The 16,875-nt window shown below is 33.4% G+C and overlaps 1 protein-coding gene across 3 annotated transcripts in view; it reads left to right on the forward strand.

The window, feature by feature from the left end:
• The first annotated feature begins 2,340 nt into the window (after positions 1-2,340).
• The window catches only part of LOC150093934 (uncharacterized), a 513,542-nt gene continuing 499,007 nt past the window's right edge, over positions 2,341-16,875 (forward strand). For all 3 annotated transcript variants that reach the window (XM_090412955.1, XM_090412957.1, XM_090412956.1), the window contains exons 1-2: positions 2,341-2,452; positions 15,934-16,064. In XM_090412955.1, coding sequence (XP_090269081.1) covers positions 15,966-16,064 — 99 coding nt within the window. In that variant the 5' untranslated portion in view covers positions 2,341-2,452; positions 15,934-15,965. The remainder of the gene's footprint in view (positions 2,453-15,933; positions 16,065-16,875) is intronic.

Here is a 16,875-nt window from a genome sequence, read left to right on the forward strand (position 1 = left end):
TGTAAGGTTTTAAAATTTGGAAAACAAAGATGGGATGCAGAATTTATGCTTGGTGAGAATATATTGTTGGAAGTAGAGGAAATAAGAGATCTTGGGGTGATAGTGGATAAGGATCTAAAATTTAGGGGACGCATCCCCAAAATTGTGAAGACAATACAAAGACTTCTGAGAATGATGCGGAGGACACTGACGTGTAGAAGTAGGGAGATTCTTGTTCCATTGTATAAGGCTTTGATTAGGCCACACATGGACTATTGTGCCCAGATTTGGTCACCTGGTTTTCAGAAGGATGAAGAGATGTTGGAAAGTGGCCAAAGGCGACTGACTAAGGTAGTTTCTGACCTCTGGAATGTCGAGTATGAGGAAAGATTGAAAAGATGTAATTTGCAGAGTCTAGTGGAGAGAAGGAAGAGGGGAGATATGATAGAGACCTACAAGTTGGTAAGGGGTTGTTATAGGATCAATGGTGGAGAAGTTCTACAGAGAATAGTGGGAGATCAGGGGAGAACCAGAGGTCATCCCTGGAAACTGTATAAAGAGGGTGTGAGTAGGGGAGTGAGAGGCACGTTTTTTTTCGTGCAGAGTTGTGAGTGATTGGAATGCATTGCCTGAGAGTGTGGTGTCTGCAAGGAGTTTGAATGTGTTTAAGACGCAGTATGATGAGATGTGTGTGAGATAAAAGGATCTCCTAGATGAGTCTTTGACTTCATGAGGTCTTGTTTAATAATAATAATTAAACAGAATGCAGAAGAGGAAATAATTAGAACTTGGAATGCCATTCCTGAAACCATTAGTTGTTTAAAAAATCTAGTGACGGCTATATTATCAATTTTCTCCTCTATATATGCTTGTTTGTGAATCATTATTTTCCAAAATGAATTTTATAAAAGAAGTTTAAGAAATAGAATGACTGATGAATCTAGTTCAGCATATGTATTACTAAAAGTGACAAAATATGAGCCTGTAATAAAGTATTTGGCATCTAATTTTTGTACAACAAAAATCTCATTAATAAATTGATAGATTGATATTGATAAATTAGTAAATTGATAATAGATTGATATTCATTTGTATACGACAATGTGTATATCAAATTATGAGTTCATTTTTGTGAAATTTTATATTAATTTTTAAACTTGTCTCAATAAAATTCTGCAATTAATTTTCTATTAATATTTCCCCTATTAAAAACTACCCGACACGCACATCAGTAACTTGATAAATATTATTTGTAAATTTTTGGCTCGCACACATGAAAAGGTTCACCAACACTGTCTTACTTTTGTTTGATTTCTGTTATAGCGACCACATGTTTTTATCGATGGGAACTTGTTTTAGTAGAACAAAACAGACAAATTAGCTTGGTCCACCTTTGCTACGAGTTGCCCAGTGTTGTACTACCTTACCCCAGTCCTGAAGATATTTTCAGGCGCAAACATTGTTTGCTCACACTTGGATAAAGGATTAAACTAAATTTATTAAAGTTACTGAAGCTGTTGCATCATCATATGTACAAGGCCTGTATTAATTGATGAAAAAACTAAAAATAATAATTACACATGACAGATTTTTTTAATTAAATCACGGCATGCAAGTGAACAAAGCTAGTTATTGCTGTCACTTTCGATAGCACAATGTGTGTCATATCCCAAGATTATAATTGTTTAATTCTTAATAAATACAGACCAAACTTTGCGTTGAATTACATCTTGGTTTTATTACGCTATATGGGGGGATGGGGAACATTTCTAGACTTGTTTAAATTTTATCACATAACAATTGTGATCAATATATGGCATGTCCGCTGTATTTGTTGCATGCAGGGCTAATCCCATTCTATGTTTCCTTTTCTTTTCCATATCTTTTACATATTCTAACATGTGGATCTCTGAATTGTCCTTTCTGGTCTATATACCAAATGCCACAAGAGCAATTAATTTTATACATTCCTGGTTTTTTATGGGAGGGTGTAGAGGTTTCAGTAGATGCGAGGAAGCTTGTACATTGGGATGGAAGTCACTTTGACATTGTAATTACATAGCATCACTACAATCTTTGCTGTAACATTCATGATGTGTAGGGGTAAGGTGATTACATTGTTGAAGTTTTGTTTCTTAGAAAGAACTGTTGGAGGTGTATATAACATTTTGCTAATTATCTTCAGTTCATACCCATGTTGGAGTGAGCCTTGTCTCATAATGTTTTAATCACACTTATCTTTTGTAATGGATGGTGATGTGAGTAGTCTGTAGGAATCTACCAGTTGTAATTTTTTTTTCTGTATACTAAAGTGATCAATCATTTTTCTTCTTCAGATACTTTGAGAAAGATGCCAAGAAACTGCAGTCTCCCACAGTTCTAGAGTGAATTTTGTTAGGATGCAATAATCTTTAACTCGCTCTTATTCGTCTGTTGTTCCCAACCAAATAATGAAAACATCAATGTAACACAGGCAAGTTTTTCCGTTTTTTTCAATAGCTTTCTTTCTTTCTTTCTTTCTTTTTTTTTTTTTTGTAATTATTCTTTCTAGTTTTTTTCATCAATTAATACAAGTCCTGTATCCTTATGGTGTAAGTCTAATAACTTGCAAAACTTATCGGATTTTGTTATTCTAATAAAACTAGTTCTTGTTGATAAACACGTGATGCCTATGTGCAGGTAATTCACTATGAGTAGATCTGCATGAATTAAAACATGGTTATTTATTATTCATCCGGTTTCTATTTCTGTGCCATAAGTCAAATGAACATTTTCTTAACCACAGAAATATAAGACATCATCTGGAAGCTCATAGTGAGTCTTTATGGTGTAGAGTAAAAATAAATAAAAAAAAAAAAGGTAGAAAAATCATGCATAAAACAGAAGAATGTTGTCAGTAGACTAACTTTCCTGGTATGATGTAGAGATAATGATACAGTTTGTTACACTTAAACATACATTCTATTCAGCCAAAGTATTTATAAATGAATAGAAATAACTGTTAAAAGAAAGAATTGCAACTACAAGAGTAGAAATTTCAAAAATTAATCAGGATACATTCTCCATATATGCAGAATTAGTAATTTCACTACCAGCAGAATTATGGGACATTGTAGATGCAAAACAATTTAGATTTTTAATAGAAAAATATAATTTAAACAAGAAGTTTATCTGGCTGCAGTGTGAAAAAAAAAAAAAAATTTAAATCACCTGAAGGTCATAATCAACTGGTCTTCTTATCTTTTGTATTTTATGGAAAAGTACCTTTTAGCTAAAGGTTTGACTTTGCTTCAACTCCTGGCAATATTCCAAAGGTGGACATCATAGTGCACATGGAGAAGGGACTATGCCATTTTCTGGAAAACTGCAGACCAGATCTCATTCGTATTTAAACTATTGCACTATTACTGACGGTTCAATTACTACTGATAAATATTCCCAAATCAGAATTAAGAGCTCTTTAAGAATATGACACAACAGGAAATTATGATTAAGGAAGTGTAACAGTAATTATGAACTCAGATGAATGACCTACCAGACGACACCAATATCTACACAGCCTGAGACTGGGATCCCACTTAGTACACACGCCCCCAAAAAAAAAAAAAAAAAAAAAAATCTTATTTCAAAAGTTATTTAGTTGGTCATAAGAATTGAAGAAATCTTGAATATCAGAACATGCTTCAGTCCCAAGAATTTATGGAGTGCCAAAAGTCCATGAACCTTCCATTGCATCCTATCATGGATGCAAGAGATTCCGAAATCTCCAACTTAGCAAAATATGTTTTAGGGTGGTAGGACCAAATATAAGGAAAATTATTTTTCACATATGATGTCATTTATATTTTATTGAGAAAGTAAAAGATTTCAAAATAGAGTCAGGTGTCCTAGCGAGTTTAGACATAGCCTGTTCACTATTGTCCCTAGGGACAACACAGCAGATCATAAACTTTTCCTCTAGACATGATTAGGCTTTTCAGACATTGCATGGACAGTTTCATCAAATTTCAGGATAAATTTTAGGAACATGCTCAAGTACTTGCCATGTGTATTCCTCTTGTCACAGAAGGGGATGACCCATGTCACCTAGCAAACCTGTTTATGGAAAGCTTAGAAAAGAAACTAATTGAAAAATATCGTAAAATACAAAAAACTTTGCTTCATTGCACTCATGATATTTTCATTATTTGGTCAGGAACAGCAGTTTAATGATTATCTGAATTGCTTGTATCCTTCATACTTAATTCACTCAAGAACTTGAGGATCATAGAAAATGACTGTTTCTAGACATCTTTTTTGAAATATCTGAAGAAGGAAACAGTTGATCCTTTCAGTAGACACAACCACACTTGGAGACCATACGATAGCAAGTTTAAAATATTATGAGACCGAATTTACAACTCCAGCATGATAGAAAAAATTCTATCAATCTGTACATTAATGACACAGGCAACATACAGCTGTTTGGTGATGATGCAAAGATATGTAGGGTAATCAAGAGTGTGCAGTTGATAGGCACTAATTTCAGAGTGATTTGAATAGGCTGGAATTGTGAGCATATGAAAATGGCTGTCAGTTCAATGTTAGTAAATGTAAATTGGGGAATATGGGATTGGATTATAAAATATTGATGTGGAGAAGAGGATGGCTGACTGACAGATATCAAAAAAGTGGTATATGAGGATACAAGTCTGCAAGATTTAAGGTAACCAGTGGTGTGCTAAAACGATCAGTCATTGGTCCATTGTTATTCAATCTGTACATTAATGACATTGGAAAGGATTTGACAGGCAACACACAGCTGTTTGCTGCTGATACAAAGATATGTAGGGTGTGCAGCTGATTCATACATTTTGATGTGATGAAATATACGAGGGTGGTCTGTAAAGTTCTCGGCCCTGACCATATCATTGAGATTTTTATTTTTTTAAGTTGGTACATCTGTCATAAGCATCCATGTGAAATTGCAAGTCATTCTATCAAGTAGTTTGTTTTATACAGCTGTCTGAAGCAAAAGTGTTGTCTGTATATTGTGTGATTATAAAATTCTTTGTAAAAGAAGGTTCAATGTCAAAAGAAATTCATTCAAAGTTCATAAAAGTTTATGGGCACTCTTCTCCTTCGTTTTCTACAATTAAGAAATGGGCTGCTGAGTTTAAACGTGGCCATACCAGCCTTGAAGATGATCCACGTGAAGGACGTCCAAAAGGTGTAGCAACCCCAGAAATCATTGATCATGTGCACAATATGGTATTGGATGACCGGCAGTCAAAGTGCTTGAAATTGCTGAGACTATAGGCATTTCAAAATAACGTGTAGGATATATTTTGCACGAAGATTTGCAAATGAAAAAGCTTTGCGCAAGATGGGTGCCACACTTGCTCATAGCAGATCAAAAATGCACTTGCATGAAAATCTCTGAATAGTGCTTGGAGTGTTTTAACAAGAATAAAACTGATTTTGTGCGTCGATTTATTACTAAGGGTGAGACTTGGATTCACCATTACACACCAGAATCCAAACAGCAATCAAAACAGTGGACAGAAGCCGGTTGTTCAGCGCCAAAGAAGACAGTTGGTTCCATCAGCAGGGTCATGGCATAGGTGTTTTGGGATGCTAAAGGCATTTTGTTTATTAACCCTCTCATTCATAAATTTTTATATTGATTTATAAAAAATTATAATGGTGTGATACAGTACCATTTAATCTTACAGTAAAACCAATATTAGATTAACATTAGTTTTACCTTGCAGTCTCCACTTGCATTTGCTGCTAAAAGCAATGTTAACCTATCATTCATTGGTTTATGCCCAGGAAGTGTTTTTCTTCTTTTAGTAACCCTCTCATTCATGAATTTTTATATTGATTTATAAAAAATTGTAATGGTGTGATACAGTACCTTTTAATCTTACAGTATTACCAGTATTAGATTAACATTGGTTTTACCTTGCAGTATCCACTTGCATTTGCTGCTAAAAGCAATGTTAACCTATCATTCATTGGTTTATGCCCAGGAAGTGTTTTTCTTCTTTTGTGATAACATTGGTATTTAGCAAAATTAATGAATTCATTAATTTTGCTAAATTTGTGTCCTGTATATGAGGACATCATTAGTGCATGATGTCCTCAGATGAGGACATCATGCACTAATGCCAACAGACTACAGACATATTTCTATGAAAATGACTAAGACTAAGGAATTTACTTTCATTGAAAGACATTACAAGTATGACAAAACAGATTATAAACAATGTGTATTTTGCTGAAACACTGCATGAATATGAATGATCAAAATTTGGATTACTTAGATTACATACAAAAAAGTAGAACTATTAGAATTTGCAGTAGAGCTATGTAAATCAAGAACAGTTTTATTCTCTTCTCAAAGAAATGGGTATGAAAATGGAACCGAATGGAAACACTACTGAGTCAAGAACCTCATCTTTGCATAAAACAATATCCAAACATAATGAATCATTTGCTCATGATAAAATCATAAAAATAAATGAAGAATGTAGCAAATCTATATTACCAAATTTAATTGACAAACTAAATGAAAAAGAAATTTTGATAACTTCAAAAATGTTTGATTCTGTTTATAGTTTGGTGAAGAGAAACTGACCAATGGCTGATTTACCAGATTTAATCTAACTGCAAATTAAAAATAGTATTGATCTAGGATTATCATTGCACTCTAGATTCTCAGGAATCAGAATAGTTGAACATATTTCTAAAAAAATAAAATTAGAAATATTCTACAAAATAGTAGGAAAAATTGCAAAATTTCTATAATAGCAGTTGAATCGACAACATTATTGAAAATAAGTGTTTTAGTTAATGAAATAAAGAGCCAAAAGGCTTCACTTTGGTGATGTTAAAATTATTTAAATTAAGGGGATATTTAATCCCACATTATTTCAAAATATTCTTATTCTTATTAAATTAAATCTAATTAAATACAGTGGTGCCTTGGTTAACAACGGCCTCAGATAACAACGCACTTGGTTAACGACGAGTGGCTGTAAGAAAAAAAATCTATTGGTTAACGACACAGGCTTTGGTTAATGACTCTTGATTATGTGAACCTCTATTGTATCCAATCTTTTTAGACCGATATTTTCCGATCGCGCTCAGCCACGCGCGGGAAGACATTGTTGAATAGAGAACAGCCACGCCGCATAGCTGTGAAGTCAGATATGTTTGACCCATCACAGCCAGCTGTTTACATTTTCCGTTTATTGTTTCTTTTCTTGTAATGTACTGTGCTTTATTTTAAAATTTGTGGTTATAAATGCATTTGATGATGAAAATGAGTATTTAAGCATTTATTTTTTATGTGTTGGTTCATATAGACAATAAATTGGCGGGTGCGTGTCATTGTTCGTTCGCCATCAAAAGGCAAAATCAAATCTCATCTGTATAATAATCGTTGTATCTATAAGCTGCTAATCAGTGTATGTTACGGTAAGTGCTGTATCTAATATTGTCACTTTACAAGCAAAATGCACTAAGTCAAAAATTGCAGGTTTCAAATTTAATTGTTAATTTTTATTTTAAAAAGTTTTTTTTTTTGAACTTTTACTTTTATTTTCAGGTGACGATATGTTCTTTGTATCCCTTGTTTTAGTGTTGTACAATTTGTAATAATACTGTATTTTGCGCATCTTTTTTTTTTATAGAGTGGATTTTTTTACTGTGTGACAAAATGGGTCCCAAAAAGAAAGCTAGCGAGGGGAAAAAAACAGAAAAATTTTCTCTATTGAACAGAAGAAAGAAATAATAGCAAAACATGAAGGTGTGAAAGTTATGCAGCTAGCTCAAATATATGAAACCAGTCATTCTACAATATCAACCATTTTGGCTAAGAAAGAAGAACTTATGGTAGCTAAGGTTGCTAAGGGAACTTCAAGGTTGAATCTCAGAGGGCTTCTTTTTGAGCAAATGGAAAATCTATTACTAATTTGGATCAAAGAAAGAGAAATGGCGGGTGATTCTACATCTCAAAATGCAATCTGTCAGAAAGCTAAACAGATTTATCAAAATTTGAAAAAGAAGACTTTGGGATCAAGTTCTGAGGTAGATGATGATGATGATTTCAAAGTTAGCAGAGGTTGATTTTACAACTTTAAAAAAAGAACAGGAATTCATAGTGTGGTCAGACATGGAGAGGCAGCTAGTGCTGACAAAGCAGCAGCAGATAAATTTGTCAATAGCTTTACAAGAATTATAGAAGAAGGAGAATATCTACCTCAACAAGTCTTCAATTGTGATGAGAGGTTATTTTGGAAGAAAATGCCCAACAGGACATTTATCACAAAAGAAGAAAAACACTTCCTGGGTATAAACCAATGAATGATAGGTTAACATTGCTTTTAGCAGCAAATGCAAGTGGAGACTGCAAGGTAAAACCAACGTTAATCTACCACCCAGAGAATCCCCGAGCATTCAAAAAGTTCAATGTCTCTAAATCCAATCTCGGTGTTTTGTGGAAGTCTAACAGCAAAGCCTAGGTCACAAGAATAGAATTTAGAGACTGGATTTGCGAAGTGATTGGACCAACTGTCAAAGCCTATCTTGAGCAAAACCATTTGCCTTTAAAAAGCCATGTTAACATTGGATAACGCTACTGGCCATCCAACGGACATACAAGAAGAGCTACCAGAGGAATTAGATTTTATCAAGGTGATTTTTCTTCCTCCCAAGACTACATCTCGGATTCAACCTATGGATCAGCTGATAATTGCAAATTTTAAAAAACTTGACACAAGGGCACTTTTTACCAGGTGCTTTGAAATGTGTGAGGCTACCAACATAACCCTAAGAAAATTTGGAAGGAAGAATTCAACATTGTCATAGCAATTAGGCTAATTATAAAGGTTTGGCAAGAAGTAACAATGAAATGTCTCAAAGCAGTATGGAGGAAACTGTGTCCTTCCTTTGGTAATGAAGAAACTTCAGATGAAGGACACAAATTGGTAAAGGATATTGTGGCAACTGCTCATGATCTTAACTTGGAAGTAGTGGAAGAAGATGTTGAAGAATTATTGGAGATGCATGTCTGAGAACTGACTACTGACGAGCTAAAAGAACTTTTCAAGCAGCAATGTGAAGAAAAGGAAATGGAAATTTCATCTGAAGATGAGGATGGAGAGAAAGAACAAATTACTACTTCTGAAATCAAAAATGTTTTGGCAAAGTGGGAGGAAGTTCAAAATGTTGCTATGAAATGGAATCCAAACAAATCTGAGGTTATCAGAACTGCAGATCTATTTAATGAAAAGTCCATGCAGTTTTTCAGAAACATTTCAAAAAAAGAGGCAGAAGCAAACAACCCTAGACATGTTTTTTACAGGTCCATTTGTTAAAAAACTCTGAAGTGAGCCCAGTTGTCCTTCTGGTGAAAATTGATAATTAAAAACTGTTTTCATGAACAATTCATTTTATTAATGTTAATTTTTTTTGCAGCAAATACATATACTGTATAATAAATAAATAACATTTACCATATTTTCATGACATTTTAAATGAGTTTTATCAGGATTTTTAATATGTACTATGGTTGTGGGAGGAGCCGGAACAAATTAATCGATTTTCAATTAAATGTTATGGGGAATCGCTACTTGGATAACGACGGTTTTGGTTAACGATGGTAATCCTGGAATGGATTACCGTCGTAACCAAGGCACCACTGTATTCTTATTCGGCTTTGAAATAATGTGTGATTAAATATCCCCTTAATTTAAATAAGTGTTTTAGTTATTTACATAAAAGTTGAGCTCACTGAACCATGTATGAATTTTGTATATCTTGTAGAACTAGAAAATACCACCACGGAATGTATCCATGCTACTATAATTGCTACTTTAAATTCATATGGATTTTCTGATAACTATTTAAAAAATCATCTCATTGCATTTTGTTCTGATGGAGCTTGTGTAATATTAGGAAACAAATCAGATGTTGCAATCAAACTTCTACAAAAATTTGCCAACATTGTGATTTGGCATTTTGTAGCTCATCATTTCCAATTAGCATTAGATGATTCAATAAAAAAACATTAAAGAAATAAATCATTTTGAAATATTTATGGATAAATTATATGCTTTTTATCATCAATCACCAAAAAAATCAACGAGAATTAAATAGGGTTGCAAAAGACCTTGGTATCGAAATTTTAAAGATCGGCCGTGTGTTTGGACCATGATGGGCAGCTTGCAGTTTACGAACGGCTCTTGCTGTGTGGAGAAATTACCCAGCTTTATGCAAGCATTTTGCATTGAATGATAAATATAAGGGTTTTTTAAACAGGCTTCTCAATTTGGAATTTTTGAAAGATCTAGCATTAATGATTGATATCCTACAGGAATTATCATATCTGTCAGAAGCTCTGCAAAGTCGCAATATTAGTATTATAAGGGCTAACTCCTTAATCATGGGAACAATTAATGCAATTAATGATTTTAAAAATTCTGTAGGTTCTTATGAATCTAAAGTTGATACTATGTTAAAATCAAAAGAATTTGAAGGAATAGCAATTGAAAACAAAATCAGGTTTCACAAACTACCACAAGGAACATTACTAAACTTTCTTATAATATCTTTAAAGGATAGATTAATGTAGCAAAGTAATTTTAAACTTAAAAATGAAAATTATGAGCATTTCGAAGATGAAGAACTGAAAAACATTTTAAATGTATGTTATCCTGAAACATGGAATATGGAAGAAGTTACGTGTCCATGGTTAGAAGGAGAAAAGAGAATAAGATCTTTAAATTTTATTTCGAAATATGAAATTAAAATTAATGATTTTAGAGATTTAGTGGAAATGGCTTTGAATGGAAAGTTACGAAACAAAATTCCCAGCACATTGAAAAAAAAAAAACCCTAAGTGATTATGACAACAATTGCAGTTTTCAGCGCTGAAGCCGAACGAACTTTTAGCGTGATGACGTCTTTTTGCGATAGACATTTTTATGTCTATCGCAAACAAAACAAATTTATTTTGTTATAAAAGATGTGGACTATTGTATATGTGCGATTATAAAAGCTTTTATTCTTATTATATTTTGATATCGTAACAACAAAGATATCTTCTCTCACTATAAAACATGTTTCGGATTTAATGACAATATGTATGAATGAGAAACCCTCGAATGAATTTAATCCAAATCCCTATGTCAAATCTTTTCTAGAAAATCATCGCTCGGCTATAGATCCTCCTAGAAGAATACAAGATGTGAAGAAGGAAGGAAATAAGGTGGCAGCTGTTGTCATAAGTATTTCCGTAAAGCAATTGTAAATGTTAACCTGTAAAGGAGTGAGTTTTTTCTGGGTAAATGTGCACCAGACATTGAGTTATTTTTTTCATGTAAAATCGTCTCGAAAGTGATTTTATTAAATAAAATATTATAGTCGCTGTTACTACCATTTTACAAATGAGATTTCACTTTTGGTAATCACATATAAATAAACAGGACTTAAAATAATGCCCCTTGATTGGTACCGTTGATTTCACTTGAAGTATAAAAACAAAGGTGAAGTATAACATATTTCAATATTATTGTGTTTAGATAATATTTATTATTTAGGGGTGCTTAAGGGTCAAAGCTGTATAACTGAGAGGAGACCTCCATATAGCCTTTAAAGGAATGTGAAGAACCGACCAGGGCTTCTGACCTAATGTCCAATCCTCACCTTCTCATGGTGAACCCTGTTGGGTATCTAATTGGATACTGAATGGACGAGGATGGGCTGGCAATTTGGGATTTAGCTGACCAAATTGTATTCTTATTGGTTAAACCAAAATAAAAAATGATGGTACAACATGATAAAATTTCATGCTAGCTGGGGCGTCGCCTGGTTAAACAAGGCCCCTGTTGTTTTCGCCAGGGAACCAGGGTGAACAGCGAAAAGTCGGCTACCGGAACAAATCCTAAAACAAACCCCAACTCAACATCACCAGAGTTAAAGATCGGTACTATCAATGTAAGAAGCCTGAATGGCAAAGAAATAGAGCTAGCTGAGAAATTAGATAAGTACGAGATCGACATAATAGGGATGACTGAAACAAAAAAAGACCAAAACTGGTGAGATCTTTCTGAGCAATAAATACAAAATATTATATTCAGGCAATGACAATCAAGGAAAAGAAGGAGTAGCCATAATATTCAACACAAAATACGAGGCTAATCTTCTTGAATGGCAGTCAGTCTCAAGTAGAGTAATGTGGACAAATACGAGAATGGGGAACTGGACAATGAGACTTATTTGTGCCTATGGACCCACAGAAGGTTCTACTAAGGTAGAAGTGGAGGAATTGTTTGAGGCTTTAGAAAAAGCAACTGACACAATGAAAAAGGAAAAGTTGGTCCTTGTTGGGGATCTAAATAGCAGAGTAGGAAATGATTGTGAGACATACAAAAATATTTTGGGAAAATTTGGAGAAAAGAGCAAAGCTAATAATAATGGCAAATATCTGTTGGATTTCTGCTCAGGACATGGACTAGTTATTACTAATACCATGTTCCAACATAAAAATGTGCACAAATTCACATGGAGAGAAGAGGCAAGGAATAAGAAAAGTCTCATTGACTATATTATTGTTGATAGTGATGTTTTCTCACTGGTGCAGGACACCAGAGTGTACAGAGAATTTGAAATTGGAAGTGATCACTATTTAGTCTTGAGCAGGATAAAATTGAATTTCATATTAAAAAGAATAACATGTAAGAAAGTTTTAAAGCGAATAAAAGTTGAGCAGCTCTCAGATGTGAACTGTAGATTAAAATACACAAAGATTATTGAAGAAAAAATGAAAGAGTTTGAGAACAGGAATCAAACCTTGGAAATTCATTGGCAAACTCTGAAGAAAACATTGATTGATTCTGCCAGAGAAGCATGTGGTGAGGTTGTCTGTAAGGATAAAAACATCAGAACTCCCTGGTGGACACAGGAAGTTAAAGAAGCAGTGAAGGAAAAGAAGAAAGCATATCAAAAGTTCCTGTCAAATAAGTCAGCTTGTGCTCTTAGAGAATATAGAGACAAATGCAAGAATGCTAAACAGTGTGTAAAACTAGCTAAACAAAAGTCATGGGAGGACTTTGGCAAGAATATAGAAAATAAATATCAAGAAGGTGGCAAAATATTCTGGAGGTTGTTGATGAAGCTTAAGAATGGAGGAAAGAGTGCTGTAAAAGGAATTAGAGATGATAAAGGTGACATGAAAACAGGAGAAAAAGATATCCTTGAAGTATGGAGTAATTACTTTGAAAAACTGCTAAATGAAACAAGCAGTGATGACAGCACAGTGGTAAAAAACACTGACTAGGCATGCAGTCAGGAATACATATCCATACTTGAAGTAGAAAAAGCCATCAAAGGCTTGAAATGTGGAAAGGCAGTAGGAGTAGATGATATTCGACCACAAATGCTGAAGTATGGTGGTATAAGAGTCTTACAGTGGCTGCACTGCATAGTTCAGAAAGCCTGGACAGAGGGACGAATTCCCGATGATTGGAGTAGAGCTCTCATAGTACCCATATATAAAAAGGGAAATAAAACTGCATGTGAGAATTACAGAGGTATTTCCCTACTGAGTGTTCCTGGCAAGATCTATGCAAGTATACTTGAGAAACGGTTGAGAAGAATTGTGGAAGAAAAGCTTGGTGAAGAACAAGCTGGATTCAGGCCAAATAGAGGCTGTTCAAAATCAGATCTTCACTTTACGACAAATAGTCGAGAAAGCATGGGAATATAACAAAGATCTGTATTTAGGTTTTGTCGATTTGGAAAAGGCATATGACAAGGTGCCAAGAGAGAAGCTATTCGATACACTGCAGTTATATGGTGTCAATGGGGCTTTATATCAAGCAATACTTAGTCTTTATTTGAGTTGTAAGTCAGCAGTTAGAATTGAAGGAAGTACAGGAAGATGGTTTAATGTTAAATCTAGTGTGAGACATGGATGTACATTATCCCCTCTGTTATTCATTATCTATATGGATCACATTATGAAGGAAAGTGGTATTAAACATGATATCAAAATTGGAGATGTTAATGTCAGCTCTTTGCTTTGTGCAGATGATGTCATACTTCTAAATAAATCCGTTACAAGTCTGCAAGATTCTCTGACTAAATTGAATAGCTGTTATAATAGATATGGTATGAAGGTCAGCAATAAAAAGACAAAGACAATGAAAATAGGCAGAATCATTGAAAATGTCAACTGTGTTGTGAGTGGAGAACCTGTGGAACAAGTAAAACATTTCAGCTATTTTACTGAAGATGGTAAATTAAATATAGAAATAGACAACACAATCAACAAAGCTGGTATGGTGGGAAGTCAATTGAATAAATTCATATGGAATAAGAGAGAAATTAGTTGGAACACTAAATCAGCTGTATACAAGACAGTGTTCAAACCAGTTTTAACTTATCTGAGATCTGAGAGCTGGGTCAGAAGTAAAACACTTGCCCAAAGACTAGAGACCACAGATATGAGAGTCCTGAGAAAGATTATAGGCGTGAATAGATGGCATCAGTGGCAATATCATATTAAAAACGAGGATATTAGGAAAGAACTTGACATTGTCAGCATCCAGGAATGTGTTAGCAGAGCTAATCTCAGGTGGTATGGTTACTTAAACAGAATGGGCGAGGAAAGATTAGCGAAACAAGTGTTCTCTGCCAGGTTGGCAGCAAAACGACCCAGAGGAAGACCAAGATATAGGTGGATTGATACGGTACAAAGTGCTTTAGACGATAGAAATATAAGATCTGATAATGTTGGAGTCTTGACAAGTAACAGACTGATTTGGAGGAAAATTGTAGATAGGAAATTAATAATGATGTAATTTTTTTCATGTAGTACTATCATATCCTGTACACCCCTTGAGGGTACATGGCAGGAATTTGATGATGATGATGATGATGATTTATTATTTATAGATTGTTTGTCGTAAAAACGTCTATCACAAACAAAACGAATTTATTTTGTTATAAAAAATGCGGATTATTGTATATGTGCGATTCTAAAAGCTTTTATTCTTATTATATTTTGATGGTTAAAAAATGTTTTTCTTATGTAAGATAAGTTAACACAGATGATTATGTGCAAATATTTCATGTTTAGATCATGAAATATTTGTTTGAAAATGATAGCCTTTGCAGGTTGATTATCCCCTCATACTTTTTTGATTGGTATACAAGCTGTATTAATAAAAGTTTTTGTGTGAAATACGGCTTTTTTTTTTGTTCGACGATGTGATCCCTTTGTTAAAATTTTCATAGCTCACCACTGATTGCCACCATCTCGCATCTCCACTTTATGCAGATATAATTCGCCTTCTATCATCAACAGCACCCCCTCTCCTTTCTTCACTATATTCTTCCATTTCTGTTCCAAATAGTATTTCTATTGAATAATATATGCACGTAAACACAAGAAAGCTATTTAATTAACCAAATATTTCTGTCTGGAAATAGCAGACCATCTTCAGTGGCACCACAAGAATATTTGGTTAATTAAATATCTTTCTTGTGTTTATGTGCATATATTATTCAGTCTTTATGTCACAAGTATCCTTAAAACATTAGTATTTCTATTGCAAGTAGTATTATATATTCATAAAGAATATATAATTCTGTTTGTATTAGTTTTCTTCCAATTACATATGCTTTTATATTTATGTAATCAATAGAATACTGAATAAACATTCGTTTTTCAAATTTTTCTTTTCATAAACATAACGCCTGTTGTAGCTTTAATTATCCTTTGTTACAAACATATTTGTCAAAAATGCATTGCATTTAAGCATCAGTAAACTTTACACAGATTTTCAACTTACTTGGAAACTTGTGGACCTAATTAACCACATAAGATGAGGACTCATAATTGGATTTATCAAGGATATACATTTTTGTTCATTAACTTTTAATTTTTTTGTTATTTGATAGGCTTATGGTAACACATCTGGCACTTGTGTTCCATGGCATCAAACCCACCCGAACCATCTTCTACATGTAGTTCACCACCCAGGACTGTAGCAGAAGTGGTTTGGCCACCTCATACTCATCCTTATAATGAGGTAAGGATGTCACTTTAATATTGTTTAAATTGCACACATGATTCATAGTATTTTTTCCCTTTGTAATTCTTTACTTTTTTTATTTCTGATATTTTTTGAAACCTTGTATGCAAACTTTTGTATATAAGCACTTTGTGGATTATGGATATATGTTATTTAGATTTACAGTGTATATGATGCTAGGAAAGTGTGGATTATAGAATATTAATATCAGAACCTAAACAGAAACTCCATTGGCAAAATAACATGTATCACGATAATCGTATTTTACCTAAATAAATCAATATTTTCAATAACATGTATATGTTGGGAAACATTTCAAACTGTCAATACTTATGGCTTATTTTGCCTATTTTCAAAAGGAGTACCCCTTGCATTAAATCATTGGAATTTTTTTTTACTCCAGTTAAATTGAGACATTGATGATATGTATTTTAAAAACATAAATTAAAAGAAAAATAATATAAGGAGAATAATTTTTGACATACCATTATATAATCCTCAATTTTAACTTTTAGATGAAGCGGGATCAGAAATATAATTGGTAAAAAATAATAATAGCTGAACTTTAAACCATAAAAAATGAACTATGAATAATGAACTATAAAAACCATTTAGGACTATTGGTTAGATTAAAAACACATTAGAGCTTTTTTTCAGAATGGGTAAAATAGAGATAAAAATATATGGAAACTAAAAATGTGGAAATTAAAAATATGCAAACTTAAACTAGACGAATTCATAGTGGTTTCTAATGGCCCTGTATCAAGGATGAACTACTAAATTTAAATATGAAAGATAAAAAATGAGA

Source organism: Typopeltis vanoorti, chromosome 23 (genome assembly GCF_054136105.1).
Source record: "Typopeltis vanoorti isolate ZY-2024b chromosome 23, IOZ_Tvanoo_1.0, whole genome shotgun sequence".
NCBI lineage: Eukaryota > Metazoa > Arthropoda > Arachnida > Uropygi > Thelyphonidae > Typopeltis > Typopeltis vanoorti.